At 42.4% G+C, this 26,597-nt stretch overlaps 4 protein-coding genes across 10 annotated transcripts in view; 3 read left to right on the forward strand and 1 right to left on the reverse strand.

Moving 5' to 3' along the window:
• Positions 1 to 4,978: 4,978 nt before the first annotated feature.
• mibp2 (muscle-specific beta 1 integrin binding protein 2) lies at positions 4,979 to 7,470 on the reverse strand. The gene is made up of 8 exons (XM_084682452.1): positions 7,244 to 7,470; positions 6,770 to 6,860; positions 6,458 to 6,506; positions 6,073 to 6,259; positions 5,897 to 5,968; positions 5,675 to 5,781; positions 5,411 to 5,505; positions 4,979 to 5,249 (listed from the first exon to the last, which is right to left on the reverse strand). The coding sequence occupies exons 1-7, from the start codon at positions 7,267 to 7,269 to the stop codon at positions 5,420 to 5,422; spliced, it is 618 nt and encodes a 205-aa protein (XP_084538578.1). The 5' UTR covers positions 7,270 to 7,470; the 3' UTR covers positions 4,979 to 5,249; positions 5,411 to 5,419.
• A 2,288-nt stretch (positions 7,471 to 9,758) lies between these two features.
• LOC146246635 (CDC42 small effector protein 2-like) lies at positions 9,759 to 12,483 on the forward strand. Of its 3 annotated transcripts, none has more exons than XM_084682519.1 (5): positions 9,759 to 9,833; positions 10,971 to 11,212; positions 11,324 to 11,425; positions 11,567 to 11,645; positions 11,842 to 12,483. In XM_084682519.1, the coding sequence occupies exons 2-4, from the start codon at positions 11,159 to 11,161 to the stop codon at positions 11,639 to 11,641; spliced, it is 231 nt and encodes a 76-aa protein (XP_084538645.1). In that variant the 5' UTR covers positions 9,759 to 9,833; positions 10,971 to 11,158; the 3' UTR covers positions 11,642 to 11,645; positions 11,842 to 12,483. The 3 variants fall into 3 exon arrangements, with proteins under 3 accessions (XP_084538645.1, XP_084538648.1, XP_084538647.1); XM_084682522.1 differs by having other exon boundaries at positions 9,782 to 9,833; positions 11,095 to 11,212; XM_084682521.1 differs by lacking the exon at positions 9,759 to 9,833 and having other exon boundaries at positions 9,858 to 11,212.
• A 274-nt stretch (positions 12,484 to 12,757) lies between these two features.
• sppl2a (signal peptide peptidase like 2A) lies at positions 12,758 to 20,096 on the forward strand. 3 transcript variants are annotated; one of them, XM_084682516.1, is made up of 17 exons: positions 12,760 to 12,961; positions 13,474 to 13,584; positions 13,752 to 13,934; positions 14,128 to 14,217; positions 14,334 to 14,467; positions 14,910 to 15,064; positions 15,163 to 15,259; positions 15,579 to 15,680; positions 16,329 to 16,410; positions 16,506 to 16,580; positions 16,699 to 16,755; positions 16,924 to 16,971; positions 17,530 to 17,629; positions 17,721 to 17,801; positions 17,972 to 18,132; positions 18,715 to 18,748; positions 19,560 to 20,096. In XM_084682516.1, exons 1-17 carry the CDS (start codon positions 12,908 to 12,910, stop codon positions 19,598 to 19,600), a joined length of 1,605 nt encoding a protein of 534 aa, XP_084538642.1. In that variant the 5' UTR covers positions 12,760 to 12,907; the 3' UTR covers positions 19,601 to 20,096. The 3 variants fall into 3 exon arrangements, with proteins under 3 accessions (XP_084538643.1, XP_084538644.1, XP_084538642.1); XM_084682517.1 differs by lacking the exon at positions 18,715 to 18,748 and having other exon boundaries at positions 12,758 to 12,961; XM_084682518.1 differs by lacking the exon at positions 16,924 to 16,971 and having other exon boundaries at positions 12,759 to 12,961.
• A 284-nt stretch (positions 20,097 to 20,380) lies between these two features.
• Positions 20,381 to 26,597, forward strand: part of trpm7 (transient receptor potential cation channel, subfamily M, member 7) — a 28,384-nt gene continuing 22,167 nt past the window's right edge. For 2 of the 3 annotated variants that reach the window (XM_084681800.1, XM_084681802.1), the window contains exons 1-2: positions 20,383 to 20,556; positions 25,906 to 25,985. In XM_084681800.1, coding sequence (XP_084537926.1) covers positions 20,554 to 20,556; positions 25,906 to 25,985 — 83 coding nt within the window. In that variant the 5' untranslated portion in view covers positions 20,383 to 20,553. Of the gene's footprint in view, positions 20,557 to 25,905; positions 25,986 to 26,597 lie in introns of all 3 variants that reach the window. The other variant, XM_084681803.1, reaches the window with a different exon arrangement.

Consider the following 26,597-nt stretch of genomic DNA (forward strand, 5'->3'; position numbering starts at 1 on the left):
ATCTACCTGCTTATTATGACAAATTCAAATTTTAAGTCATGATAGTGTACTCTGAGAAAGTACTACTATTCGCATATTTATTTAGAGGGATTTTTTTCCTTTATGTTCATTATAATAAACATGTTAACACTGTTTTATGGGTTACATCAACTCGTCAAACAAGAGAGCTTGTTGACAAAAAGTAGGTGAAATTCCTCACCGCCTTAAGACACCCATGAGTCTGCTCCACCTCTTGCGTGACTTAACATAAAACTCTAATTTTACCCTTACTACTACGGCAGGAAACGCATCCCAAGTCAACACTGTGTTCTCCGCCCCCTTCCCACTGCTATTTCCAGCTGCCACCACCGTGTGTGCACCACTGAGAGGCCCAGACCCAGAGCCTTACTCAATCAAAACCAGACAAATCAGGTTTTTTTTGTCTTACATGTTTAAACAGTTTGGTCAAGTTTTTTTGTTGCTGTTTTTATTATGACACAATTATTCAGGGTGCTGGTGGGGCTGAATATTCCAAACTGTCCAGGAGAGGGGGTATGTGTTCTTGATTGGGCAAGGCGCTGATGATCCAAAGGATGACTGAGTGGGTGTGCGTGAGGGGCCAGACGACCCAGAGGCAGAAGTGGTTTCCGAGGCTGGGCCTTGCTCCTCTCAGGCCGCGTCTCTGGTCGAGACTTGCCTCTGCTTTTAGAAACTTGGCCGTCGGGGACGAAAACAAACCCCTCCTTGCTCGAAGCCACAACCGACTCCACAGACATGCGGCAGCAGCTGGTGTCGTAGCAGGCAGCCTTCCCGTCTAAGTAAACAGTGTTTCAGATGGTGAGGAGTGGGAGGCTGTGGCCTGATCCGCTCCGGGAGAAACAACACTAGACCTCTCCATGGTCCACCATAACAGGATATGGTCCTGTATCTCACACTCCTCATTGCTGCATCATGTTATTATTTCCCTCAGACTTTGCCATATGGTTGGTAATATTCCATGCACATCATTGGCCATATGAAGGATTGGATTAGTAGATCTGCATTCGTAGTGGGTTTGAATGAGGTTAGTTTTCCAACCATTTGGTTCTTATATAACTTTGGATGCTGCTGAGGTAAGACGGGCACAAGGAACATGGGTATTTATGTTTCTGTGACTCAACAGATGGTCGAGAATATGGTTTAAAACAAAATAACCCAAGTGTGCAACCCAACCTTAAACTCACAGAACAGAACGTCACAGAAATGTAGTGTCCCAGCAACTGGCATCTTTTGACTATGAGAGAAGGTAAGGTCCTGACTCCAGATGTATGTCCCTGTGGCCAGTTTGAAGATAAACAATGTTGTCTTGTTGTTCCCCTTACTGTATAATTTCTCCCCCTGCCTATTACATCTGTGAGTGTAAACACAGACAGTCTTGGTGAACCATAAAAGGTGAAAGACTTTATTACTGCCCTTAGGCGCTAGTTTAACACTCTCTACCTCACGGCCAGAAAGAATTGCATTTTCAAAACAACAAGGAAGCATATTAGAAACAAAAGATTTTATAGAAGGCTGGTTTCCGTGGGCTCCTTTCAGGCTGCAGTAAATCAGTAAATATAGAAACAAGTCCTACACATGGAAAGATGCTTTGAAGCACTGGGTAGTTGTGGTGGAGTGAAAAGGATGATTGGATTAAACCAGCATGCCCTGCCCTTGTTATTGCCCTATTTTGGCTAGCAGGAAGAGAAGATGGCTGAGCGGTTAGGGAATTGGGCTATTAATCAGAAGGTTGCCGGTTCGATTCCCGGCCATGAAAAACTGTGGGAGTTACAGTCAGGTAGTTTCCCCAGGAGAAATGCTGTCTGTTGTCCTCAGATCCTCTGTTACCTCAGTAGTGAGATAGATGCTAGCAAGCATTTGCCTTCATGTGTGTGGTGTCTGAATTGGGTTGCACAGCCATCTAAATGTTAACTGTATAGGAGTTCAACAAAATGAATGAAGATTTATGGTTTTGTTTATGTCCTCTATCTAAAGGAACCACAGCAGACAGACTGCTGATTATCATGCTCTCAGGGAAGACAGATGAGGTGAGAGAGGGATAGAGAGGGAGAGAGAGGGATAGAGGGAGAGACAGAGGTGGTGAGAGATGTAGAAATCCGCACCCAAACACAGATAAACACACACACGCGCATGCGTGCACAAATATACTGTACATGCGCACACATACACACTAACACACCCAGATCCAGTAGGATCCGGAATTGCATGCCTCAAGATGGTTAGTGTGGTCTAGATAACTCCAGACCCTAAAAACCAGTCCAGAGTTCTGAAGACAAAACCATCCATCACTTCACTGCTCTGTGTGTGCATTTAGCCTATGTGTCTGGAGTGCATTGACCAGAGGTGTCTGATTCTGGGGCAGACAAGCAGGCAGAGCCCATCCTGTAGAGGCCAGTGTTGGGCAGGAAGCCAAGACCTTCAGTGCAGATCCAGACCTGTTAGAGGAGAGCTCGCTGGCGCGTAAAGTTACATAACTGCTTATCTCACACATTCATGCTTAGTTCTTAGGAACATAGATATTGAACATTGTGAACTAGCAGAAAAGTGTTTCAACATCTTCAGTGGTAGTTAGTGGCGTGGGAAGTCTAGCGTCCATTTTGTTGTGTCTGGGTGCGGACTTGACAATCAGCCCAATTAGCATGTAAACGACATGCCAGGTAATTCAGATGTCAGTGTCAAGTTAATTAAAACGATGAAACTAAGCATTGAGTGCAAATATTGTATTGAGTTTAACAAAGCAACATAGTTAATATAATAGCATTATAATAGCAAAATATTACATCATGTTATTAAAAATAACAAAGTACTGCCATGTTTTAACAGCATAAAATAATTTCTTCATATAAAGTAACATGTAAATTCTCATCTTCAAGGGACAATCTGTAAAATGTCATCATGCTTGTCCAAAGAGCAACTAAAATAGGTTGTTGGAAATTCCCAGCATGGATAGGATATCCAGCGCTCACTCATACTCATACTAGCACTTGCACACACGCACACACACACACAAACACACACACACACACATTTCAACTTACTGATGGATCTCCTCTCAGCCTGTGAGCTGAGGACAAATCTCACTAAAGCTAGTGTGCAGGAGAGTCATTAGAATTGTGGCCCATTCAGTTAGACAACAAGCTGTGGTTACAGGGAGTTTTTAATAGCTCTTTGACAGACCGTTTCAGGTAGTAAAATTGCAGGGCACACTGTCCAGTATGTGTAAGAGGCCAGCAGTCAGGCAGCGTTTGTGTGTGCGTGTGTGTGAGAGAGAGTAAGAAATAGAGAGAGAGACACTTGGTGTCTGTTGTGAGGAGAGACACTAATGCTTATCCAATCGACAGAGAAACTGCTCCAACTGGCAGCATGCCGTAGATCCACAGAAGCTGCTTTGTGTGCTTTAATAACACATGGACCCAGGTGTTGTCTTGAACTGCTGTCTGTTGGCCCAAGCTCAACACAATGTGGACATTGAATATCTTTTATATCCTTAAAACATTTCATATATGGATACAGATATCATTTGGATTGACAAATGCACATGGCAAAATGCCTTATGACATGGAGACAACACACTTGTATTCTGTACATTTCCTATGTCGGCCAGGTGCTAAAATCATGCTCCGCCTCATCCTAGTCCCACCTCCTTTCCTTCCGCGTTACATAATGCTCTTGTAGGAATGAAAAAAAAAAAGCTATTTCTCCCCACCCCTTCCATAGGTCTGACTCATGCCCTTTATTCAGGACGTTCCATTTTGTCTCGAGCTTTTGTGGGCTAATGGTACAAGCTTTACGTCCGTTAGAAAGGGTATAGTTTGAATTGAAAGTTCCAAATTGTCAGATGAGATCTACTGGGCCTTATGTTTTGATTATTCAGCTGTCAACAGAATAACATTTCAGAGAAATGTTCAGAGAAATGAATCACAATCCAAGCAAAGATAAAAAACTAAAAGTACATGTATTTTAAACATAATCATATCATTTATTTTATCTGGCTTATTTATCACTCTCTAGACTGAATAATAGTTATCCCCAATGCAGTGTTGACACACAATATATTTATAACTCATTCAGCTCACTTCCCTCCTGATCGTCCTCACGGTAAACCCTGACTGGCCTGGGAGCTAACTCAGGGAGCAGATGATATCCACTGCTGCGTGGCTGCACACGACCTGAACTGGAAGCAGATTCCAGCAGTCAGGTTACATCATGACTGGTAACTGGTAAGACAACATCATGCTGCTCCGTGAGAGGACACAAGTTGTCTGACCCTGCTGACTGGGGCAGCAGATATAAAGTATCTGAACAGACAGGGCACTTGGTCACTCAGTGATTAGTCTTCATTTATAAAATGGGAATATGTATGGGAAACAATCATTAGTTTAGGAGAGCTAATTAATAAAAAGATGACATTCAGTCCTTTCCTAGCGGTATTCAGTTACTCTAATATACCATGCATTCTAAAGTCTGGTGATATCTTTGCACTTCTTATTTATGGCTTTGAATGCATTAGTTATGCAACTCATGATCCAGTTAACACTAATTTCCCAGGCAGTCACCAGGTCACAGGGTTGAGTCTGTCATTGACACTACTATCACCAATACCAACTGTCACTTGAAGGATAGATAGTGTTGCTACGGAAACCCAGTAACGTATTAGTGGTGACTCGCCTCTCTCCAGCATGGTCAAAGTAAAAAAGTGACAAGAAGGAAAACAATAATTAGAGGTTAGCCTTGGTCTGGCAGAATACGACAATACAGTGTCTCTGCTACACGCCTACACACATACCCAAAGTGTCAGTGGATGGGTGGGATGGAAGTGGAAACTAAGTCTCACGACAAGAAAACAAAGTCAAGACACTTTTTTTAAAGTTAGCATGGCAAACCTCAACTTGTAGTTTTACATTTCATTTGAACAACTGAACTGAAAAGCAAAAATCAACATTGATCACAGGAGAGAATGTTTGGCAGGAAGAGCATTTATTGATGTGTGCAACTAGCTGCAACCACCTTCAAAACTTTTGTCAACTCTTGAGTGTTTGCTGGTAACAAAGCAATAAATATGTTGGATATAAAATCATGCCAGCATACAATGCTGTCAGGTGAGGAATAATTTATACTACAAAAGTCTTAGCAGTCAATTTAAAAAAGCTGCCAGGTAGAAACTGTTAAGGCGAGGCGGTCTTTATCCAGCTGGCATGATGTACGCTCTTGTTTCAAGCCGATCAGTTGACCTGCAACACACAACTTCCTATTAGCATCCTCCCTCAGCACAAGTTCAATGATACAGGAGTCCTTGAGGTATCAACAATCAATCATTTAAGCCAAGACGTCCTTACAACTACGCAACTGGTCAGACACAAGGGAGTGACACTTTTCTTTTTAAGAAACACACCTTTGTTTATTAGAGACACATCTGGATGCCGTTCAGGACGTCTCCATAGACGAAGTTGTACAGTTGTTCCTTGGACTTAGTTCCATCTAGTTGCACTGTAAAGAAGTACGCACACACACACACAACTCAACTGTCAGATTAACATTAAAAAGGTGTATACTGTACTTCAACATAGCCACATAAACTACACTTTGTTGTAAAACCAATCATAAAATGCAAAAGAACAACCACACACTTAGGGAAGGTCATTGTAAAATCACTTACAGACATCAACTCCAGACTCTTCCATGATATTCTTATGTTTGACGTACATGGGCCAGACGTGGCCATCGAACAGACCCGGGGGGTCTGGCACTGCGTAGTTCCTTGAGCTGCCAGATGACAGAGAAACACTCAGCTATGAAGATAGCCGCTGGAAGATGCAGTGTGAGAGTATTAATATACGGATGGGGAAAAAAATATATATCATAAAAATTCCGCACTCACCACCTCCTCTTTTTGCATTCTTCGTATGGAATGGAAATAAAATAACGTTGGTTCAGTACGTCGATCAAAGGTCTGGAAGAGGATTTAAAAAAAAGCAGTCTGTCTGAAACACGCTCAGCAAGGGAGAAAAACAATGACACATCACTTAACAAACAGTGAATACCAAGAGTCCTTACCCATAGGTGTAGAGCAGAAAGCCCTCCACAATAAGGATGTGAGTTTCCTCATCCTTAAGCTCGGACTCTGGAATAATCTCGGTATCCAGGGTGTTGTTGACTCCATGCGACCTCTCAAACTTTCCAGGGTTCTCCAGCCAGGCGTAGATTGTGCTCATCATGGCGTCCATGTCCAAAGCAGCGATGACTATAAGGGAGAGATGCCAAAGAGGAAGATGCACATAAACAGAGAAACAGGTGAGAAACTTTTGAGAGAAAAACGACATCAGGCGTCTTAGTTAAGAAGCATGCAGATTGCATTAAATAAGGCGCCCATGTTAAACACAAACACACAGACTTGTTAACAGTTGACACATTGAACCCTTCCATAAAGACTCGGGCTTACCATCATACTGCTTAAAGCCATCTTCACCAACTTCAATCTGATCTTGGGGCTGAAACATACATGGATGAGATGTACCCAGGTACATTCTACAAACTGCCCTTAGGAAGTCTCTGATATGGCTTGGCTCCCCTCGCTTTCTCCACTCCACAGACTAGCAATCTAACTTCAGTCTATGTGGAAAACAATCATTCTGTCGGTGACCCAACAAATGATATTCTACCTGTATCAAAACTAAGGTTAATGTAATCTTTGGACATTTCTAGGGTGTTTATCTCATAGGTAAAAAAAAAAAAAAGCAACAATGAAACTCACCTTGAAGAAGTCATCCTGATGTACAACACAGCAATTGGGCAAGTTCTTGATCAGTTTATTCGTGAGGGTGGTCTTCCCTCCATTGGTTACCCTGAGACACAAAGACGGACCATAAGAGAAAAACACGGCGGTAAACCGCCGTACAGTAAACACGCTGTCCTTGTACTGTAGCTCTTATGACAAAGACACTAATGTAAAGTTAAAAGAAAACATCCTGGACGCTTCCGCATTACTGTCACTGGTTGTCTTTCGGCAAATATTGCAACATTGTTTAAACTAAAGCAATGTACACAGCTAAATCATAACAAAACGAACACATTGTTTAAATATTGACTAAAATGAATGAATCTTGAAAATGAATGCCCGGTTATGCTGACGAGATGACATATCTGAAGGCACGTATAACGCGCCTTCCACGTGCCAGGCCGAGGCCTAGGGCGAACATTTTCTCCTCTAACCATTCATTACACTCACCCGCCGATGCCAATAATGTACTTCATGTTTGGACTGTGAAAATTCGGAAATTCGCAAGAAACGTCGTGAAACCAGGACCGGTCAGCTCACTTAAGAACTCAGTGATCAGACGGAAGAAAGCTTAAAAAGAGAAGGTTACAGGAAACGTCAACTACTTGATTCCTCCATTGCAGAATTGGGTGAAAGTTGTGCGATGTCACTCGGATGCAGTCTTCCACCAAGAGAGAACCGGACGGCAAGGCTCAGTTCTACACATACTCCCTGCTACAAGGTGATTGGCTATATAAACACTTCAGTCTAGCGGAAACCAATCCAGACGGCCAATCAGAGAGCGCTAAATCGACCAGCCCACGCATTTACCTCCTACTTCATCATATGAAAAAAATATTTTATGACAAAGTGCGTTTTGTTGTTTGTTCTCTTCCTCTGGCTTGTTCAAAATTCAGCACATGCTATTATCTTAACTTGTCAATATAGTTTCACTGACCACTGCTTTCACAATCACATTAACTGGAATGGTGGAGTTATCAGTTTGTGTAACAGGAGTACCACCAGTATGTTAATTGCGTGCATTGCGTTCTTTTCCAAGCATTTCTTCGGACAATGCGTACAGTACCAAGCAGATGTCAAATGTAGACCATACCTGTCTTTGTTTTGCTTTTAATGTAAAAACACATTGTGTATGCCACAATTATTACTCTTCATATAATTTATAAATCTCAATGCAAATTGCGTGTTTTGTAAGCTATGGTTGTAACCTAATATTGCTTTTGAATGCATGTGCATCAAAGGTTTGTCTGTCTTTTTTGTCATCACGTCCCTGTCCAGCCTATAGACCTACAACGCTACATACTCATAACCGGTCATACTTAGAAACAGCCCTTCCAAATAGAGTTGTCTGGAGTTACACCAAATCACTTTCAAGTGGGGTTTATACATCCTCACAACCTTAAGTAGCCTATGGAAGGTAGGTTACCAAATTTGGGATCCAATCCTATGTATTCCATGCATGAGTGTTCACCTCATCGTTAAAACAAATTTATTTAAATTCTGTCTCTTACAGTCATTTTCCCTTTGATGCTTGTCCTGTGTTTTCAGATTATAAATGATAACTATCATGTTTAAAATAATTTTACTTCTGTGAAGCCTGTGAACTATGGTGCTGAACACTTTCTACACTCAGAACATGAAATGGTTTGTAGAAAACATGTATTCACATGAACTTCACAACAGTAAGAACAAAGTCACCAAAGACTACACCTCTTTGGTGGCAAGAGCACACAGCAAACAGCAAATTTCTCACTTGTAAATGGTGTGCGATGGTATGCAATGCTCACCACCGTATACAGCATACAGTAAGTGGTGGTGTGAATTGCTGACGGCTGGTTGTCAAAGGGGAACACATTCAGTATGTCATTAGAACGGTACTTGGTCAAGCTTCCAATGCATGTGAAGCTGATTCAGTTGCCATTTGTATTACCACTGTGATAGTTGTGACATGAAAATGCTAGATAACTTGGGGCTGTGCACAGGTTTGGAATGCAGTGTCCGTCTAAGATATCCCTCTTAGACAAGTAATTTGCCTACTACCAAACCAGAAAGACATATGTTCCCGTTTTTTCTATTCATACTTTTTTGAATGATCAGATTTGTATCTATCAGTTTAACTCAACATTTTTAGTGTATTTATTCCGACTTAGCCATCTGTTTGTTGCTACCAATACATGCAAACACAATAAGTGAGTATCTGCTGACCAATCATCCACTGAAAACGTATGGACGACAAAATATTGATATTTCCAATGTTCAAATTACTTAAACTATATGTAAATGAATGAATGCCGGTTGGTTATTGTAATGTTTATACAGTATATGTACAATGTTGTATAACTATTACAGAAAAGGTTGGTTTGGGATTAATCCTTTTAACAAGACACTGAATCCAGATTGCACAAATCTAAGACAAAAATTCAAAGGATTGTACATTTTGTTCAGTTTCACTGTGCTGATTTAGGTAGTTGGTCTGCCACCTGCTGGCAGCTGTGAAGACGTACAAGTAAAGTGAAAGTGACATAGAAATGGTTCCTAAAGGGAAATCCATTTGATCAACTCAGTAAAAGTAGTCTTAAAATGACTATAGATCCGTTGTCAGATTAGTCATGAGGGATTATGTAAAATCATTCACATGTAGACTCAATTAAAATCCAGTCCAGCACTGAGGAGTCCTTGGGGTGATCATCAAATTGACAGTTTAGAATCTGCAGACACCTTATCTTTGTGATCACAAACATGGGTGGTCAGGGCCCCAAAACACGAGTGTTAAATTGAGCACTCAACCAAAAATTAGCAATAGATTGTTTGCATTATCGTTTACACCATTCGAAATCTATATGTAATGGTTCTCTGTAATGGTTATAAATATAAACATCAATAGTTAATATTAACGAGAGTATTTTTAACGAGACCTACTGACCACTACCACTCCCCACACCCTGCTTATGTACACTGTATGTACACTATATCCCAGCAATCATTGCGCCAAAAAGCAGGAAGTGCTTTCTCTCGCAGATTCGGGGAAATTAGCCACCAGGTAGGTCTTTTAGGATATCAAACACTCGTAGACTGGGTTTCACATATAAACAGTAGAAAACTATTTTACTTCAACTTAAAGTCGATATTTATTTTCTTTGTAAGTAATTTTATGGTTTGGTTATTTAATCGTTGTTGTTGGCTAGATTGCAAGCTAGCTAGCTGTCAGTGTAAAACCACAAGTAGCTTGCCTCCTTCCTGCTTCTGACATCGTCTGGGGCCTTGAATTTACTGATTACAATGATGCAAATAGAAATATATGTGTTCTATACTTGATTAGACGGAATCGGAATTTTAATTTATGGTAACTTTATGGATTCATAAGAAAGCCGTAAGTTGTTAACGCCTGGCTCAGCCCTGCCTTGTACAATAAATAGTAAACATTAAACAACCATACATGATACTTAATGACCGAAAACACGCCTGCTGTATTATTCTTAGATGAATAGTATTAATCCTCGTTAGGTTATTAATCATTTTGATCACATCATTTGTCCCATGTTAAACTAAATACTATTTTATTATGATAGAAAAATCATGTTAAGTAATACATTTGTGGCTATCCTTGCCACAAATACTTGTGACACAACTTGCTCTTCTAGAATAGGGTAAAACGAATCTTCATACAGTATTAGGTCTATTTCTGTTGGTTGGAGAGCAGTGTCTTGATGCTTGTGAGAAGTGGTTTTCTTCTTTAAGTAGGTCAGTCAGATGTCTTTTACCACATCTCTCACTGGAGAACCGCCTACAGACATCCTACTAATTAGAAGCAGTTTTAAAATGAATTAATTTAGATCACACAAGCTGTTGCATAACACACAAAAGGTAACTATAGACTATGAAGTGTTGACTTGATAGTCATGAACTGATGTGGGCTGTTAAAACAATATTTTCAGCTCTGTCAAGTACACATCTAAGATCTGGGAACGCTGGCATGAGTGCCTTTTTTTAGCCCTTCTTTCCTTGTATATTTCTATGTAATTAATTGTTTGTATGTATTGTTTGTTTATTTGTTTTTTGAGGAGGGGGGGCCTTGAGCCGCCCTGTAATAATAAAGTTTATTATTTGACAATATTCCTATAATCATCAACAGGCCTTTGTTGAATTGTTATCCAAATACCTCTTGATATGTCCACAGGTTTTGGTGGTCCAAGCCCTGGATGACAATCACACCAGGTTTTGTAACAAAAAGATCTGTGGTAGCTGCATGTCTGTAATCGTCTTCCGACGTATGTTTGTGGCATCCCTGACGTGGTGAACAGGAAGACAGAGAGAGGACTGAGCTGAGGGAGGAAGCTGCCGTGGGGCCTCTGCGTCTGCCTCAGCATGACTGAGTTCTGGGTCTGTTTCAGCTGCTGCATCGCAGAGCAACCACAGCCAGTAAGACCCCTTTTCAGACAAACAAAAAAGGCGTCCATTTATCCGTATTTACAGACAGTATGCAGTCACTAAAGCCCAGTGATTTGTATATTTTTTTTTTTTGTCTTTCAGAAGAGAAGGCGACGAATAGATCGCTCCATGATTGGGGAGCCGACAAACTTTGTTCACACCACACATGTAGGCTCAGGGGAGATGGGGTTGGGAGTGTCATCGGTATGTGCTTCTTAATCATCTTCTTAGGAATATGCAGACTGACTGACTTGATTGATAATAAATGCATACAGATAAATAAATTAAAAATCCCCCTGTTGAGATTTCATAATTTTGATTGGATGTGTCTGCAACTGTTTGAAGGTGGATACTGTTCAGGCCCAGATGAAATCTAAGGGTGGCTATGGCCATGGGGGTTCTGAAGGCGCTCAATTATAACAAGGTAAGATTTTTATTTTGACATTTTATAAGTATTACCTAAATAAACAGGTGCAAATTTGTAATATCTACGACCACCTACACCCTTGGAATTTATGTAAACCGACCGACAGCGAGCTATAGAGCTGCTAGTCGCAGCTAAAAAGAACATTGTAAAGGTAATGATGAGACTGAACACAATATGATCTCTTTCCACACAGAACAATTTGGAAATCCAACTACTGATGTCAATTTGAAGAGGCGTTTTATAAAGCAGTTTCACCTGAAACGGACACAGGACCTAAGTATGATCCCACTGCTCTTCCAGGAAATTGTATATAATTTAATTGTTATTAAAGCACTGCTATTCATTGTCTGCCATGCTGATGCACTGCAAGAGTAGATTGGGATGGGTTGGTAGATCAATTTCTTAGTCATTGAATGCTTGTGCGTATGATGAAAAATGTTCAGGCGTGTTTGCTGTTTTTAGACCTTGTGGATGCCTGTATTTATTATGTGATTTATGGAAATATGACTGTGTGGCTGGGCCACACTGGAGATCTCAAGATATGAGTCATAGTATAGAAATATCTGGTTCTTACCCAAATCTCAAAGGCTCTTAAAATGATTTAAAGTATTTAGGCAACAAGTCAATGTTCTAAGTTTCGTTCTAAAATCAACTCTGATTCAGGAGACTATTTTTAAGTAAAGAATGCTGTTTTCTAAATGAACTTGAAACGTGTAGGGCACACTGGACCATTGATTCTTTTACACTCCTGAAGCATACATTTACATTGATTTCAATATGTATTTTTATACGGTTTTTTCTTTGTTAGAATCTTAATAAAATACTTAATGAACAACGTTTTTAAGTTTAATTTTTATAGATGTTTATCTGTTTTTGATTTGTGTTGCTGTAGTTAAAATCTGTCGTCAGAATGTAGAGTTAATTTGACACTCATCTTCACCTATTCATGGTTAAAGTGGACAAAATCTTAATTATTAGCCTTTTAATTAGTTGGATTACTTAGTTTAATTAGTTATCAAAAATTAAATGAAGTAGCCTACTGTTATTTTACAGTGCTAACTGAATTTAATGTGTTCAACGTGTGGCCAAAGTGAGTCATGAGACATGTAACAGGAAGTACATAGAGTAGCTTGGTTGAAATACTTTCCCTTTGATACAATGAGTCGGCGAGCGTAACTCAAGAATTTTTACATTTGTGGCGTGGCAAATATGAGGTTGACGATATATTAATAGGTGTGTAAATACCGGACATTGCCAGTATGGCCAACACTGTTGTGGTCACTCTTTTTTCCATCATTTTCTTGGCTCTGGAGGTAAGTAAACATACTGTACTGTAGCCGACCAGTTAGCCAGCGTTGCTTGTAATGACAGGCAAGAAAGATGTAATTAGGTTAGGCTACTAGCTAGTTAGCCGAGCTATCCTAACCCACCAGTAGCTAGTTGCTACCTCGTTAATTCATCCATCGTTAAGAAGAATTGTGTGACCATGCAGTTAGTCTATGGGTTTATTCTTAGGTTGTTTCATAAATGTTAGCTATTGTTTTCTAGCTAGCTAGTCCGATAAAGATCATTAGCAAGCGAGACTTGCTTGCTCAGCTGGGTTAAGTACCTGAAATATTTCGTAGTGTAGTCGTCAGCTGTTGTTAGGTCAATGTTCGTCAGCGATAACAACTGCATATGTAGGCTATAGTCTGTAGTAGTGTGTCTAAATAACAGAACAGTTTTAAAAAATCTGATGAAAAAAAACTTTTGATTAACTGGTGACTTCATGTTATATGCACACTTCGCTTTTATTTATCATATAGTATTCCCCCCCCCCCCCCAGATACACTGCCAGGAGGCAGTTTTGCACGTTTCAGATGGATCTACACATAAAGAATACTGCCTTGTTTACAATTCCACCTGGAGTAATTTGTCAGTGGATCTCAGCTCTGCTGTAAGTCCACCTGCTATAAAGCATTTAACTTTCACAGTTTGGGGTCAAGATCTAGCTCTTTGTTGAGGTGGATGAACTTTCCCTTCTGTAAAGATTTAAGATTATATAAAATATATGATTGTCTGGTGCTGAGGTGAGCACACTGTTACTATCTTTATCACCATCAGATGCAGTACCCCCTGGTGAATCTGACATCCAGCCTGCTGTGCAGTGATGCAGGGCTCAGTCCAGCAGAGATGAAGGGCAAGGTGCTGGTGGTGATGAGAGGGGAGTGTGTCTTCACCCAGAAAGCTCTGATTGCCCAGGACTTAGGAGCTGCTGGTCTGCTCATTGCCAGCACTGAAAATATGGTAGGAAAAATATGGGTACCAAGAATACAATAATAAGCATGTCTTTGGAACAGAACTACTGTTCTATTCACTATTACTATGTGCTGTGTTTCAACAGTTTGAATATTTTACTTTTGTACCCAGTGTTGCCTAGTTTAGAATAGGCCCATCAAATAGTTTGGTCCAACACAACGACCACTGTCTTGTATTTCAGTATCCCCCAGCTTCCAATGATTCAGAGTACGAGAGGATCCATATTCCCGTGGCGCTCATGAGATACAGGGACTACCTGGATGCACACAAGGTCAGCTTCCCCATCCCACCTGTTCCTGATGTAGATGCAGCACGTTTCAATGGTTCTTGATTGCTGCAGTTGTTTTTTCACTGTCCGCTGAGTGCATCATGCCTGTGTGTCCTCAGGTGTTTGGTGATAGGATGCAGGTGAAGATGTATGCCCCACAGGCTGCCATATTTGATGCCAGTATCATAGTGATGCTGGCAATTGGTGTTTTCACAGTCGCCATGGGAGGTTATTGGAGTGGAGCTTCTGAGAGGTGAAACACATCATCCAGTCACATGACCACATGACACAACCATTCTTCCTGTTTGACACAGTCTTGTGTGTATAGGCCAAATGAGTATTTATTGAGTAACCAGTTAGATACGAAAAATAATACAGTATACAATATAAACATACCCCACCCCCACATCCTTGTAAATATAATTGAACAACTTATTTCCAGTTGTCATCAGTCAGTGTTTCCCCTAGGTTTACAGCTTTGGGGGGGGGGGGGGGGGGGTGATTTATAACAAAAGGCCATTTAGTTTGTGTATGAAAGAGTAAGCTATAGACCTGTTTTATAAGAAAGGTAACCTTAAATGACATATATGACCTATACACAAACACAAACACCATCAGTGCATGACTTCTGTGCAAGGTATATTTACACGTCGGAATCTCAAAAAGTTGTGTGTGCTCACAACTGTTCTCGACAGAGAACGAGTGAGTCGAGGTCCTTCCCTCGGTGGCGGAGACGAGGACAAGGCCGACAGTGGAGACCTGAGTCTGTACTCTCCTGTCAAAGTGGTCATTTTCGTGGCTCTGATGTGTGTGATGCTTGTTCTCATGTACTTCTTCTACAAGTGGCTTGGTGAGTACCGGTCCAAATGCTGCTTTCTTTGAAGCGCTCCACAAAAACCCCATCCAGATGAGTTGCTGTGACGTCTTTGTGCCGTGCTTGTTTTGCAGTGTACCTCATCATCGCCATATTCTGCCTGGCCTCTGCCACCGCCCTGTTCAGCTGTCTTGATGCCGTGATGGACAGAATAGGATGTGGCACTCTGAGGTATGTTCTGCTCTGACGTCTCGACCACAAAACCTCAGCATTTCCTCTGTTCCATACGTCTGCTTCCCTTGCAAACAACACTTCTGCTACGGCTGGAATTTCTAGTGAGTAATACTTTTTTAAAGTGAATCACACTTTGTTTTGGGTTTTGACCTTTAACTTGTGTGTCTCTGTGGTAGTTACACTGGAACAGACTTCAGCTGGCCTCTCTGTGGTCATCTTTTCCTCTCTTCTTCTTCTTCTCTTGTCTGCCACCCCCCTCCCGGGCCCTCCCTTGTAACTTTTAACTCCCCTTTGTGTGTGTTTTGTTTTCATTTAGTTTCTCAGTCAAGGGTCAAAGTCTGTCTCTGAGGTCTCTGGTCCTGGCAGCCGTGTGCATCACTGTAGCAGTGGTCTGGGGCGTGTACAGGAATGAGGACAGGTACTGTCTGCACCAACACAAACACTTCTGTCTTGTCCTGGGGAATGTTTAGGGCGGTACAACAGGAAGTGGCCATGGGCAAAACTGTCTGGAGCCTTTTCATAAACATGAGTGTCATCAGCAGGGGCAGGTACTGCTGTCAGTTCAGACTGCCACTTCTGTATTACTGACCGCCTCATTGACTATGTCTAGGCTACTAGACTAGTCAAAGACTACTTGTCAAGGTTTATGAAATGGAGAAATGTAGTGCCCACACATTGTGAACAATTGTAGTGGGTATGTGTATTCATACAGTCAAACTATTATCATTGGTCCAGACTTTTAAAGTCAAAACTAAGAATGTTTATATAGCAAGACTTTACCGACAGCTGAAATAGAAATATTTCCATTTTCAAAGCATAGTGGATATTAGTGACTGTTGTTCTGCCTATTGTTGCACTTCCCTCTCCACCCACAGGTGCAGAACTTGCTTGATATTGTATTACAAGTTCATTGCATCTTTGGGTCAAAGCAACATTGGAATAACATACTGTGTATTGTGTGTTCAACTTCATATTTTCTCTATTTTGCAGGGATTTTGTAAAATGTTGATTTATGCTTCTGTTGTGGTTTCCAAGTCTGATTATGAATATTTCTAAATCCTTTCAGATGGATTTGGATCCTGCAAGATCTCCTGGGCATCGTATTCTGTTTGAACTTCATGAAGACCATTACTTTGTCGAACTTCAAGGTACTGTCACCAGTGATCCTGGACTCTCCCTGGGTAGAAAAACAATCCTGCTAAAGACATGTCTCCCACCGGAATGTTATTGTATTTTTCCTCAGATCTGTGTGATTCTGCTGGGCCTCCTACTGGTCTATGATGTGTTCTTTGTCTTCATTACACCTTTCTTCACTCCGGTACGTCACAATCCAATCATGCTGCATATGCCTCACACTTTGAAGTACTGTACTTTGTTGCTTAAAATAAATTGTGTTCAAGTAGATGTTCAAAGCATGAGTATTTCCCTCTGTACAGAATGGAGAGAGCATCATGGTCCAAGTAGCCCTTGGCCCAGACGCAGCTGGGGAGAAGGTAACCACTTAGTCGTTCTGTCTGTCTGTTTGGATGCATGCATTAATGCTGAGGTGTGCTTGCTTTATTAACAATCAGGCTGGTCTGACTGCTGTGGAGCATTGCTGTTGATTTCTTACTGACTGTGTGTGTGTGTGGTGGGGGGGCGTGGGTCTGTTATTGACACAGAGTAACATTGTGGAGGTCCCTGCTGATCCCAACACTTCCTCTGAGAAAGTAAGATCCATCTGCCCACCCATCCACCCTCCATATTGGGCTTCACTTTGGGTTAGGTGGGGGGGAGGGAGATCGTTTTGTTGGCTCTGTCCCTATGTAATTTCCTGTATATTAACGGCTGCTAATGTACATCATATATATATACAGGATTTCTGTTTCTCCATATTTAATACACTCAGTAGTCTGAGGTAGAGATGTAGGATTAAGGAAAGGAAGCCATTTAAGAGAGTAAGGGAATTACCCGTAGGGGCGCTCACATGACTAGCCTAAGGAAGCTAAACTTATTTCACACACCACCAGTCACAAGGCTAGCATTCGTGTATTTAATCAAATGCTACTGTAATTGCTCATTTAAATTCCTTGATTGACATCTATTTATATGGTAAGATCTTAATTGGATTTTAATCAATCGGTCTTGTGTGCACTGTGTCTCTTGGCAATAACAATGTCCATGGCTTAATTTTGCTCTTTTTTGTCCAGATTATATTTGAAGACATCCTTGTTCAATGACTCTTTGTAAGTTTACCGTTTGTTCACTGTTTCCTCAACCATCCTCAGCTTCCAGTGGTCATGCGCGTGCCACGGATCTCGTCCTGGGCTCAGAACATGTGTGGGATGCAGTTCTCTATCCTGGGCTACGGAGACATCATTGTTCCAGGTCAGACAAAACCTCATATTTACCTCGTCATGGGTAAAGGGATTTTGTATCCACAGTGCGCAAATGTTCTTTGTGCCCTTTGGTCCGGCAGGTCTACTCGTGGCCTATTGCAGCAGGTTTGACGTGTGGACCAATAGCCCTAAGAAGATCTACTACGTCTCCTGCTGCGTTGGTAAGAGATAACAGCCATACATATTATTGCTGAAGTAGCCACACTACGAAACATAGGCCTTTTGGCATTTCATAGTCTAAATTATAATCTCCTGACTTGGTTTCTCTCCTGTTTTTTTTTCTGTCCCTCTCCTTCTATCATCTTTTTTCTCCCACCCTCACCCCTTGAAGCCTACCTCTGTGGCATGGTGGTGACATTTGCAGTGATGCTGACGACCAAGATGGGCCAGCCCGCTCTGCTGTACCTGGTGCCTTTCACCCTGGCGTCCTCTGCTCTGCTGGCGTGGCGGAGGGGAGAGTTCAGACATTTCTGGTCTGGGACCACTTATGAGGTAAAGGGGCTGGGGACAGGGTCAGACATTGTGCTTAAATACATTTTCAGTCAGTGGAGAAAATGATTTGCAAACGTTTTCATTATTAGCTTTGGTGTGGTTTTCTGCAGTTTTTTCAATAATGTATTTAGACTTATATAATATATGTGTAAAAGTGTCTGTCTCTGAGTAGTCGCTGTTAGTTTTCTTGAAATCACCATATTTCCATATTCACCTTTTATTCACTGATTGACAACTGAAGGATAGGGTTCAAATGCATTTGGAATTCCAACGAAAGATGTAATGAAATGAAGCTACATTTGAGAAACTATGTCTTCCCATCTGTCTGTGCCGTGTCTGTAACACCTGTGAACGTCGGTGTGATAGTACTCCCTCTTTGCATGGCCCTCAGCAGCAGCCACGGACAGTAAACAAGATGTCCTTGAAGTCTGTCAGAGCATTCAGTCACTTCAATTAGACAGTCCCAATAAATTGGAAAGAACGTTCTACAAAAGTGACAAGGTGTAAGCCTTTGGGGGGGGTATAGCATGTGAAGACAACACAGTATGTGATGAAATGGTGACTTGACTTTATCTCCATCAGGTGTTGGACTCTTCCAGGGAGCCCTTACTGACAGGTGTGCTCTTTTTCCTGAGCCTGACATGGCTAGCCACCTCCACACGGCCCTGCACCCCTCATCATGTCCTCTGCAGAAGGACGTTTTCCTTTGACACAGCTTTCAGTTGATCATTTTCTTTCATTAACAGCGTAGCTTTTGTGACTTTCAATAAATGTCTAACTTTCATCTTAAAAGTATATCTCAACCCTAACCAAATTGCTTTTAGAAAAATTCAACAGGCTCCCTCTGACAAAGCCTATTGATAACGTCTCAATTGACCACTAGATGTCATAAGAGGTCTTTAAATGTTTCTTTGCCAGACGAACCACAGATCTTTTCTCTCCGATTCCAATTACTTTGGACAGCTAAGCTCAGGGCTTGACATGTTCATGGCCTGACCTTGTTTAGAAGTGTTACTCAGTGTTCTCCATGAACCTCTTTCGTTTCTTTCCGCAGTCAGTGTTTGTCAGCTTGGGCATTCATCGTTGTCTGCTTCCAGCATTGTGTGTTGCGCAGTTTTTTTCACCAGTCATCCATCTCTCCTAACCCAGAGTAAACCCGATGATAACCCCTTTTAATGGGATTTTCTTTTCCCTCATCAGACAGAGGGGTTGCTGTGCAAGATGTTTGTTTAGCATATGCATGCATTTGTTTGTTGGCGGTGTGAGGGAGATCGCATTGGGCTCTTCATATACCGGGTCTTTGCCATAATTTAGTCAGGCTGTTGCAGCAAACATGTCACGCTTGTAAATGTGTGCAATTCATGTGCTTTAAATCCATCTACGATTGTCGAACTGATGTATCATTTTCTCTTTTTATTGTCTTCTAGAGGGAGCAACTGACTATTCCACAGGAGAACGGAAATGTTGACTGCAGCTGATAAACAAGAAACCAACCACTGGAGTTATTTTTGTCATTGAAATTGAGCATCGGCTGACATCAATGTAAGGGAAATGTTAATTAATGGATCAGGAAACATTTATACATCAGTGTGTGAATATAATGGGGGAGATGATAAGTAAGCATGCTTGGTTGTCAGTTGATCCTAATTCCGATACTTAGTTTGGAAGGCTTGCTTTTACTTGGAAAATAACATGTTAAAACGTTTACTTTCTGTATGGTTGAAAGTTTGAGGACACAATAATGCTTTTATATTACCTTGGTGATGGGTACAACCTATAGATAAACAGCACTTTAGTACTAATCTTGACAGTTATTTGGGGTTAGGGCGTTGAAATCAGAAAAATACGAATGAAAGATATGCTTTTGATAACTTGTTATGCGGTATTTTTTGTACTTATATGATTTTGAACACAATTATCTACTTGATTGCCTTTTTTGCCTTAAATTAAAACTGTCAGCTGAGCGTGTGTTTGTCTATTTGAAAGCTGATATTACCATAACATGTCTTAGCTCCCTATTGACACCAAATCAGTAAAAGCAAAATCCATATTAATAGGAAGACATTTCTTGTAAAATGTAGGCTACCATGGAAATCTAATTTCAAAGTTGGCAAGTGACATTGTTTAAAACTAATGGGCTATCATATTGATGCAAAAGTATCAATATTTGACGCTTTTCGGCCGTAAGCTTTTTCGCTCCGCCCTATCATGTGGTTGTGTGCTGGCTGACTCAGCTGGTTCGTCATACCCAGTCAGTTCAGAGTCGCACAATTATGAAAAAGCAACCTTCCGCTGGAGCTGCAGCCGAGGCAAATTTCTCCAACGTCAACTGGGCATTCCTTTCAAGGCACACCGAGAACACCGCCGATAGATGGATAAAAGCCACGGCGAAGCTCTTCCTGAATCTCAACGGTGAAGAGAATGGTGAGAGGGACTTAGCAAAATTATGTTTCTTAATTTATTAATATAGGTGAAAGGATTTTTTGGACTCGTGACAGTGCCGAGACGAAGGTAGTAGTCTCGCTATATGAGTCGAGGCAAGTCGTTGCATGCTGCTGCCTGTCAAAAAGCAGATGACCGTGATTTGTGTGAGAAGCCTGATTGCCACTTGACTAACAACTGTCAACATCATAAACAACATTGTGCAGTAGCTTGACAACGGCATCAGAAGTGCATATAATCTAGGCTGGCTAGCTGGCTACCTAGCAATCTAATATTCGCCGAATCTTCCAGCCGATTCACTGCTAGCAAAGGCATAACGCGTTAGCTAGCCTAGCTAGCTAGCTAGCTAACAGGGCTAAACCTACAGCTGGATAACTAGCTAAACAGCGAGCTAAATGGGCACGCAGCTAGCCTAGCTAAGGCAAGGTATTTGTCAGCCTCTGTGGTCAGTTGTAATTGCAAGCTATCTTGACTGGACAATGCAACATTGACACATAAAAGGTAGATGTCAAGGCGTATCCACAACAGTGCCAACTCGTACATGGTTATTTGGTGCTAATAAGACTAGTCAACAACTTAAGCAAGGGGTAGGTGTTCTGTTAAATAGTCGAGCTATCATGTTTAATTTAGGCTAGCTTGCTAGCCAGTATAGCCAGTGACTGGCGACGCTTTGCCACATACAATTAAGTCACTACTACTGTAGTGTGTTCGTTTGCTAGAAAAGGCTATAGCCCACGTCAGCTAACTTTTGTAAAGGTCTACTGTACATCACAGTAGCAATTCTTAATGTATTAGCTAGAGACGTATAGCCTGTACGAGAAGACCTTTTTGTTTTCATAGTTGGGCTGACAGCGTTTCTCTCGTGATGGTTGATTGTGAGTCAGTGTGGTAAAGCTTTCATTGATAACTTATCGGACAGGTAACGTAGGCCAGATAACTTAACCATCTCTCTTTGTAGCCTGGCCGCACGATTAGACATACTTGTAACCATATAATTCTACACCAATAGATCCATTGAAACAAAAATAACTGTACTAAAATGTGAGGTGTCTTGTGAGTAGGTTGCTTGTTAAAAAGATGTGTCCTCTCAAATTGTTCGATTGTGATTTCCAGTCAGTAGCGTGTACTCCTCACTTGTCTCCGTGACCTGCCCGCCATTTAAAGTGAACGTATCTGGATGGGAATGTCCTGCATTGCAGATAATACCACACAGTGTTGTATTAAAACTCCATATATTGTGCCAGACTTGGTGGATATATTTTTGTTTCTCATAGATTTCGAAAAAGAGTCTCAACCAGTCAATTCACACATGGTTATTCCTTTCAACGAAGTCAGAGAAGCTAAGCCCATGTTAACGGCAGCTATGTCTGTATGCAGGCTTCAGTAAATAAGGCCGGGGTGGTGAGTCTATTTGTGTTCTCACTTGGTCAGGGGCCCTGGCCCCCTCTCTCAGGCTTCATTGCAAAATGGTCTTATTTCCCACAGTACTAGACTGATCCAGTCACATGCCCAAGCTTACCCCTGCTGCGAAGGGACATTGCTGCTGTTGCTTCAAGCAGCCCCTGGACTGGACAGGAGAGAGCTGAAGAGGGTTTGGAACAATGCTCATACTGGTTATATAACTGGCCTAATACCATTGCTATCAGTAACACCGTATCCCCTTACATTGAGATTGAGGTAGTCTATCTGCAGTGTTGTGTGATTTGTGTCATGGATGGTGAAACGGTTGTCTATTTAGTGATTGTCGGTTGACCTCTGCTTTGTGTTCCAAAGTAAAATGTCACGGGGTCCGGAAATAATATGCCAGCACCGCTCCGTGGTCGAGTGTGTACTCCGCAGTCTGTGCCATGGTTCCCTGCACCCTGTTATCTGCCAAACACATCAACTTTCAGCACACACAGGCTCAGTGGAAGATGTAAGATAAGGGTTTTCCAATGGCTGGGCTAGGAAAACGAGAAGAGAATGAGAAGAGTTTCAGTTTATTGTTTTGGCACGTAGTTCTCATGTGGTGGCCTCCCTGGGGTGCCGGCTCCTGCTCCGGAGTGCCGGCTCCTGCTCCGGAGTGCCGGCTCCTGCTCCGGAGTGCCGGCTCCTGCTCCGGAGTGCCGGCTCCTGCTCCGGAGTGCCGGCTCCTGCTCCGGAGTGCCGGCTCCTGCTCCGGAGTGCTCCGGAGTGCAGGCTCCTGCTCCGGAGTGCTCCGGAATGCAGGCTCCTGCTCCGGAGTGCCTGCTCCGGAGTGCTCCGGAGTGCCGGCTCCTGCTCCGGAGTGCTCCGGAGTGCCGGCTCCTGCTCCGGAGTGCAGGCTCCTGCTCCGGAGTGCTGGCTCCTGCTCCGGAGCAGATCTCTGAGCTCAGGGAACAGGACGGCCACTGCGTTATTCATGTAAGAAACATTTCGGCAGTTATTTGGTATGCGGAAACGATTAGCAGCCGGGGTTTTCGCATGAATGTCACGGAAAAATCCGTCAAATGATTTACAATTTCTCAGCTCCTCATCCTTTTGTTTCAGTTGCAGCCGTAGAGGTCAGTCATTACCTGGGGGGGGGACGGGAGGGGGACGGGGGGGGGGGACGGACCCCCTGTGATTCCTGCCCTGCCCCGCCTGGTGTTTGTGTAGGCTCATGTAACTAGGATTACCAGATGTGAAGAGAAAAAGCAGAATACGACAGATGCTAGTCTGGTTGAACTTACGCGGGCTAGCGTGCCAGCGGAAGCGTGCAGATCTAGTCGTATCCTGAGGGTAGAACTGGGAGTTCTGCATCCAGTTTTTCTTCTACATCATCAGACTACGATCCTGTGACATTTCACATGAGCCCCCACACTCCAGCCAGCTTCAGGCATCCGTCCTCAGATAGCGCCAGTGACTGTTAATATGGTAAATGGTACCCTGCGATGGTGCTGAGCTAAAGACCTCTACCGCGGTGCGTTGAAGCCATGCCAGGGATCCAGGGATAGGCTTTTAGATGTCATGATCATTTTAAAGACCCATATACACTTAATGACATTTTATTGAGTCATATAATGAGTGATGGACCACATTTACAGTATGCTAAATCAACACAATGACATTAACAGGTCAACCCTGTAAAGTATTATAACTTTCTCATATTGAGAATTACAGGCACAAAGTATCAAAGTTCAGGGCTATAACTTCTTGCCACTGTATTCTGCTTTTGGTACTACTTGTACTGTAGGCATGTGCAGGCTTTTAAACTCCGAAATTCTAGGAAATCGATTTGACTGTCTGGCCTGATCTCTGTAACTTTACCTAACCTCTCAGACAGTTTCTGTTTTACACATGCTGTAAATCTGGTTTGGGTGTGACTTCTGAGAAGAACATAAATCTTACAGGATAACTTGGGGTGATGAGGTTAATGTACTGGTACTGCACATTTTACGGGTACTGTTTTAATGTGTTGTTCACACCAGAGTACAAAGATTGTGGGAGAAGTTTTTAAATGCTGTTGGGGAAGATGCCTATTCAGTCAGTGCTGAAGATGGCTTTGACATTTAGTGGCTTGTATACAGTACACTTCCAGCAGAATTCTGTCGGAAGGAAAATAGTTAATTTGTCTGATGGAAATTGTGGCCTGGTTCCTTTCCTACACAGGAACTGAGAAACAGGGAGAGAGTAAGGGAGAGAGTGGGTGAGAAAGAGAGAGAGAGTGCGTGTGTGTGTGTGTGTGTGTGTTTTTCTTACAAGGGCTTTAGTTAAAGCACTGCATTCTTTTGTTGGCTGACATTCTCAGGTACCATGGTCACAGGTTAGCAGAGACCAGGCGTGCTGTAACAACCCTCTCTATTGATATGAATAGAACCATGATCAAATGCATCCATTCAGACTCATACAATCTCCCATTATTAGGTATATCACAACAAATGCAGAAAATTAGCCCACTAACATTCCAATGCAAGGCAACAATGTAGTGATCAGCCATGCAGACGGCTTGTAGAAGCGACATGGGTTTAGCAGCATATAGGCCTAGCGGCATGTCTCTTTGTGGTTGGCGTTAACTCTCAACAGTCTAGGAGTCCCTGGAGCACACTGAGAGATCTTGTTCAGATAAACTGAACTGAGGTTTTGGCTTGGAAGACTATGAGTGTTTTAATCACATCAGGTGGTGTGGACATAAATTGCTGAGGCCTCTCTACCACTCTCTTGCCCTTTATCTGCCTCTCTCTCCATATGGCGCATACTCTCTCACTCAATCTCTCTCTGTGTGTGTGTGTCTCTCTCTCTGTCTCTCTCTCTCTCTCTCTCTGCACCCCACCCACTGTAATATCTAGGTGTCTCTCAGACACATTCATCAGGCCTCTCTGTGGCTTCTTACAGATTAACAGTGCCAAGAGTTAGGACACAGCCCCACACTGATCACTCAGCCTTTAACAGAGACCAACTTCCAAACATCACTGCCATTAACTTTGAGATTTCAGCGAGTGCGCGGAAATCGGATGTGACCGGAGTGAGACTCAGAAGGGGGGGGGATCTCGCTGCTGATCCAGAGATCTAGAAGGGGGCCGCTGGTGGTTGTGTGGTTGGTAACAAGAGATGCACCAAGGAGCTCTGGAATGTTCCTGTACAAAGCCCTTAAACACAGAGACGAGGAGGAGGATGTGCAGGTACCGATCCGGCCTTTCCACACCTGCGCTTTCTTCTCCCGTGTTTTTCATACCAGTTTGTGTGTGTGTGTGGTGATGATGCGTCGCGTATGATATCATTGTGGTTGACCTCAGTGAAGAGGCCGGAGGTTTTGGTGTTCTGGATTGCGTAATCCCTCAGTTGGTAGCCTGATGTCTTTGTGGTCTTTGGGTCCGTGGCCTCGTTTTTGTGCGGGGGTTTACTGGTGGTGGGTGAGCCTTGTTCTGGGGGGGACTCTCAGGGTTTGTTCCCTGTGAAGAAGGGGATTATTGTAGCTAATCGTTCACGGGGCCCTGGGAGCACTAGCTGAGGAGGAACAAAAAGGTATTATCGTTATCGAAAATTTTAATTTGGAAATTCTTGTGACATAAATCCTTGTTGTTGCCATGCCGATGCTGTTTGCGCGGAAGTACTAGCTAACACGCTGATGTTCCCACTAACATTTGGGACGTTTATTATTTATAATTGGTTAAAATCCCCATTGGTTAAACTGAAGGTTTGTATAATTAATGCCTTTTAAAAAGAGACCAGGATCCTACTATTGTATTTGACTGCTGTTTAATACTGCCACAGATGGTTCACCAATCCACATGGGCTATGCTGTTCTCAGGTTATTCCTAATTTACCGTTGAAACTACTGATAAATGCTTAGTTCTGTTATTAACATTTGTTTTCTGGTTTCTTTCTCTGCAGTCCCAGAAATCCTGGATAGAAAGCACTTTCACCAAGAGGGAATGTGTGTACATACTTCCAGTGTCAAAAGATCCCCACAGGTATGTGTTTGTGTGTCATGGGCGTCTGGAGTTGGGCTGCATGCTGATGGGACTATAGTCTAAGTGTATAGTGTGTCATGGTATAACCTAATTACATTCTCCAACAGTCAGTAAGCCAGTTCCCACATGATCATATTGTTTATGTCTACTACTATAATTTTGGCTTTAAGTGAGAGGCTGTGCCTGCTATGAAAGGTTGCACCGTGTCTGCTGCACATGGTGCGGGGGGGGGGGTGCGTGGAAGATCCATTTCCTGTTCCTGTCGATGTCTTTTGTCAAGTGTCGTATGAATGTCCTATGAGTACTTTCTTAGGGCTAAACTTCTGGAATTTGACAAGACAGGGCTAGAATTCTATGGTGCCTGCTTGCAGAGGATGAGCAGGTCACAGTTTAGGGACACACACTACATTTTCTTTACAGCTACGCTCCAAAATAGCCAGCTCTTGCGAAAGCACACCGGTAGTAACCTGCTTACTAGTAGACAATGTAGCATAGGTTGCCAACATCCGTATAATCATCTAGTTCTCCTATAGACCTCTGTTACTGTCAAACTGTCGTTCAGTGTTCCCTGTTCCCTAGATGTTTAGCCATGTCTCTGTTGTTCTTAGTTAC

Source organism: Hypomesus nipponensis, chromosome 19 (assembly GCF_054491055.1).
Source record: "Hypomesus nipponensis isolate SF chromosome 19, ASM5449105v1, whole genome shotgun sequence".
Classification (NCBI taxonomy): Eukaryota; Metazoa; Chordata; class Actinopteri; order Osmeriformes; family Osmeridae; genus Hypomesus; species Hypomesus nipponensis.

What these genes read in the sequence shown, in the direction of transcription:
- mibp2 (XM_084682452.1), bottom strand. Translation starts at nt 7,269, where the DNA reads ATGAAGTACATTATTGGCATCGGCGG. An exon ending in ATCAGGATGACTTCTTCAAG is followed by an intron (nt 6,507 to 6,769) that starts GTGAGTTTCATT and finishes TGTATGTTTCAG; the next exon opens with CCCCAAGATCAGATTGAAGT. An exon ending in AGAGTCTGGAGTTGATGTCT is followed by an intron (nt 5,506 to 5,674) that starts GTAAGTGATTTT and finishes ACTTCTTTACAG; the next exon opens with TGCAACTAGATGGAACTAAG.
- LOC146246635 (XM_084682519.1), top strand. Translation starts at nt 11,159, where the DNA reads ATGACTGAGTTCTGGGTCTGTTTCAGCTGCTGCATCGCAGAGCAACCA. An exon ending in TCGCAGAGCAACCACAGCCA is followed by an intron (nt 11,213 to 11,323) that starts GTAAGACCCCTT and finishes TTTGTCTTTCAG; the next exon opens with AAGAGAAGGCGACGAATAGA. An exon ending in TGGGGTTGGGAGTGTCATCG is followed by an intron (nt 11,426 to 11,566) that starts GTATGTGCTTCT and finishes AACTGTTTGAAG; the next exon opens with GTGGATACTGTTCAGGCCCA.
- sppl2a (XM_084682516.1), top strand. Translation starts at nt 12,908, where the DNA reads ATGGCCAACACTGTTGTGGTCACTCTTTTTTCCATCATTTTCTTGGCT. An exon ending in ACTACCTGGATGCACACAAG is followed by an intron (nt 14,218 to 14,333) that starts GTCAGCTTCCCC and finishes GTGTGTCCTCAG; the next exon opens with GTGTTTGGTGATAGGATGCA. An exon ending in CAGACGCAGCTGGGGAGAAG is followed by an intron (nt 16,756 to 16,923) that starts GTAACCACTTAG and finishes TTATTGACACAG; the next exon opens with AGTAACATTGTGGAGGTCCC.